The 3,895-nt window shown below is 53.7% G+C and overlaps 1 protein-coding gene across 1 annotated transcript; it reads left to right on the top strand.

Moving 5' to 3' along the window:
• Positions 1 to 2,717: 2,717 nt before the first annotated feature.
• On the top strand, positions 2,718 to 3,635 carry LOC123079616 (PRA1 family protein B2). Its single transcript, XM_044502412.1, has one exon. The coding sequence runs from the start codon at positions 2,785 to 2,787 to the stop codon at positions 3,448 to 3,450; it is 666 nt and encodes a 221-aa protein (XP_044358347.1). The 5' UTR covers positions 2,718 to 2,784; the 3' UTR covers positions 3,451 to 3,635.
• The last annotated feature ends 260 nt before the right edge of the window (positions 3,636 to 3,895 follow it).

Raw genomic sequence — 3,895 nt, 5'->3', positions numbered from 1 at the left:
TATACTTAGCGACGGCCTCTTCGCTTAGAGGCGCTTCCAAGAGCTTAGTGGCTGGGCATGCAACGTATAGAGGCAGACCTCAAGACGTTGGAGGCTGGTATAGAGGCGGCAAAATATCAGACTCCGACTACACTAAATACACACAAGTGGAAATTATATATGGTTTATGATGATGTCGAAGCCCAGGGTGGCTAGCTAACCAAGCCTGCCCGAAGTGAAGATGTGGGCCAGAGACCAGGGTGCAACAGGGGGAGGAACCGGCCTAGCCTAGACCTGTTCTCCAAGCCAGGGGCGGCGGCAGCCAAGATCGCATCTGGTTACTCTGTAAACCCTAGACCTCCCTATCTATATAAAGGGAGATCCGGGCGTCCCCTAGAGCATCCAATGTAAGATCAACAAACTCTCGGTAGAAACCTCATACACCATTGTAATCCTCTACACGAGGTATCCCCCACCATGAATAATAAGAAGAAGCATGATCTAGGGTATTACTCTTCGAAGGCCCGAACATGGGTAACCTGTGTGTGTAGACTCTATTCCGGTACTTCCAACCTCTTCATGAACCCTACCGAGGGATCTGACAGTATTTTACATCATCGGTTTATGGAGAGTAAATGTTATAACAAAATTGAATTCAACAGAATATGACTCCATTGGGTTGGATTTGGTGGCACTCGCAAAGAATGCGAGCAACCTGGCGGCCGTTACACAACTTGTCATCACTCTTCAGCGAGGACATGTTTGGGAGCGCCTAAGAGCATCTACAGCTGGGCGCTCAAAAGGCCAAAAAACCTTATACGCCCCGGCGGACAGCCTGGTCGCTGATCGGTCGAATAAAACCGACCCAGACGGACGTCCCATACCGGCCCTGAACGCCCGGGCTGACCGGCACCCCACATATCCAGCCCAAATATGTGCGGATATGAGGAGGCCTAGACGCACTCGGGCATGCCCGCCATGTCGGCTCTGGCCCACGCTGGCCCATCCCAACCCCACATATATTCTTTCCCATCCGCTACCCAGACCAAACCTTAGTCACTCCACTTTGCCCTCAAGCTCCCTTCCGGCGATCTCCGACCTTCTTCGGGATGGCGGGCAACAGATCTGAGTCCTTCGTCATCCGATCTATGGACTGGGACCTCATCCTCCGTGGGTCTGAGGAGGAGATGGTTGTCCACATTGCACTCCACCGTACCTGTGAGGAGAATGCCTGAAAACAGTCGGACTTGATCCAACGAGAATCCATAGCTTCCGCAGAAATGCCAGAGACGATGAGGTCTGTCTGCACACCGACCCCTTCGTTCGCTCTGAGTCAGAGGTGCACACTCGCCTCGCGTCCGATGAAAATATGGTGCGGCGTTCCCACCGTGCGAGGCATCAGGCAAGAGAGGCTATGGCAGCCCTCGCGGTACATGCCGATGAGGCGGAGCCACACTCTTCGATGTCGCGACATCGTCGTGGTGGATGTGTCGGGCTCCGACCATGATGGGTTCATAGTTGACCTCACATTGACTGACAACATGCAGGCCACGGACTCCAACGACGAAGAGTAGGACATGGGAGACAGCCGCGCCTCGAGTCCCATGAGTCGGTGCATGTCTCATGTCCTACTCTAACTCGTCGGCGACCGCACCTCCACTTCGAGGGGCTTAGCCGGCCGCTAGACATGGATACGGAGGAAAACAAGGGCGGTCGTCAGCGAAAATTTAGACTAGTTTTATGTTGCATGTAATTGTACAGATTTGAGGTTTCTTCATTCATGTATCCGGTTTTGAAAGAGAAAATTTGAGGTGTGACCTAGATGACCCCTTGTATTTGTTACCAGACAGCCACACTCAGCAAACGCAAACCCTCAAATCCACGTGTGTGGATCATATAGCACAAATTCATCACAATTTAATAGTTCAACAAAGCAAAATAAATCATAGTTCAACAAATCCGGACATGTCAAAATGAAATTGAAGTCCGAGCGTGATGGATGAGTCGTTGGGCGCCATCTGCGTCGCCTCCTCTGTCGTGGATAGCCCTGTTGCCTACTCTGCCTCCATCTTTGTCACCTACTCTACAACAATCATCTCCGCTATCACCGCCTCATACTCCCTATGTTTGTTTATCTCCTTCTACCTCCTGACGAGCCATATCTTCCCTTGCTCATCCAACAGGCTTGTGTCCGCCAACATCATCCTCGAATCCTTCGTATCTCGAGCAAGTTGTAACCTCTCCTTCTCAATCTCTATTATCCAAAAGCCTGGACCTTCTCAATCTCCCATTTGAGACTAACGATGTATGCAACTAATTGATCATGTCCGACATGAGAATGCAAGGTATTGATCGAAAAGGGGCAAGAAAATATACCATGCCCTGCTGTGTCATTTCATTGAATAGGACGTGGGCAGACTAGGCGCCGCCGCTGCCCGTGCTTGTTCACGCCCGTTGGAGCTGCGACGAGTGACACACACTGTCCTCCGGCGCCCGCATTGCCGGAAAACCATCAGGAATAGCCCAATCGGTCGTCGGATGCGGCTCCACTGGGTGGACTTGGGGATTTCTATACCTCTTTCTTCCCGCTTTGCGGTTTGGTCGAGTCACTGATTAATCAGGTCATAATCGCGACACGTAGAACGCTAATGACTTGTGGGTCCCGTGTTAGTCCAGCACCCACTGTGTGTGAGGTGGAGACGGGCGCAGAGCCACCAATCCTCGGAATCATAAAAGTGCTGGCCCAGCCCAGCCAGCGTGCCCATCAATCAATCCGCGGAATCTATCCCCCCCGCAGCAGACGCCATGGCCGCCGCACCGACGCCGCAGCCCTTGCTCCCGGTGACCAACCCCTCCTCCGGGGGCGGCGGCTCTGCCCCGTCCGCCGGCAGCGGCCTCACCGACTCCGCGCTCGCCACGCCGGCCTTCCGGCTCTTCCTCAGCAGGGTCTCCGACACGGCGCGGCGCTCGCTCGCCGACCGCCGCCCCTGGACGGAGCTCATCGACCGCTCGGCCATCTCGCGGCCGGACTCCCTCTCCGAGGCCACCTCGCGATTGCGCCGCAACCTGGGCTACTTCCGCGTCAACTACGCCGCCGTGGTGGCCTTCTCCCTCGCGGCCTCCCTCCTGGCGCACCCCTTCTCGCTGCTCGTCCTCCTCGGCATCCTCGGCGCCTGGTGCTTCCTCTACGTCTTCCGCGCGCCCGACCAGCCCGTCGTGCTCTTCGGCCGCACCTTCACCGACCGGGAGACGCTGCTCGGCCTCGTCGTCTCGTCGCTGCTCGCCTTCTTCCTCACGTCCGTCGCCTCGCTCATCATCTCCGGCCTGCTCGTCGGCGGCGCGCTGGTGGCGGTGCACGGCGCGTTCCGCATGCCCGAGGACCTCTTCCTCGACGACTCGAGCTCTGTGTCAAGCGGCAACACTTCCCACAGGCTGCTCTCCTTCCTCGCGTCGCCCGGATCTGGTGTTTGAGCCTGCGCGAGATCTGGTAGCCTTCTTGCATCAACGAGTTCATCTCAAGTCTGAGTCTAATTTCGCGAGATCTGATTTTGGTTTTAATATGTATCTCCAGTTATTCAAAGATCCGCGTGAAGCTGTATTCTCTCGTATTTGACCAGATGTTAAGCATTAGCAAATTGATCACTGTGCACTATGAATCGATTGAGCGTTAGCAAATTGATCCGCATTATTAGCTGTATTCGCTCGTATTTAACCAGATTGTTCATATACAGGTTTTATGGTTTCCACTGTGTCTGCCTTTGCCTGTAGTTTTCTTTTTATCTACTCCCTCCGTTTCTAAATATAAGTCTTTTTAGAGATTCCAACAAGGGATTACATACGAAGCAAAATGAGTGAATCTACAATCTAAAATATGTCTACATACATCCGTATGTTGTAGTCCATTTAAAACCTCTAA

The sequence above is a fragment of the Triticum aestivum genome, chromosome 3D (genome assembly GCF_018294505.1).
Source record: "Triticum aestivum cultivar Chinese Spring chromosome 3D, IWGSC CS RefSeq v2.1, whole genome shotgun sequence".
In the NCBI taxonomy this organism is placed as follows: Eukaryota; Viridiplantae; Streptophyta; class Magnoliopsida; order Poales; family Poaceae; genus Triticum; species Triticum aestivum.
The sequence above is the reverse complement of the archived record's forward strand: the minus strand, read 5'-3'. Positions and strand labels throughout refer to the sequence as shown.

Excerpts from the sequence above, each read along its gene's own strand:
- LOC123079616 (XM_044502412.1), top strand. The coding sequence starts at position 2,785 with ATGGCCGCCGCACCGACGCCGCAGCCCTTGCTCCCGGTGACCAACCCC.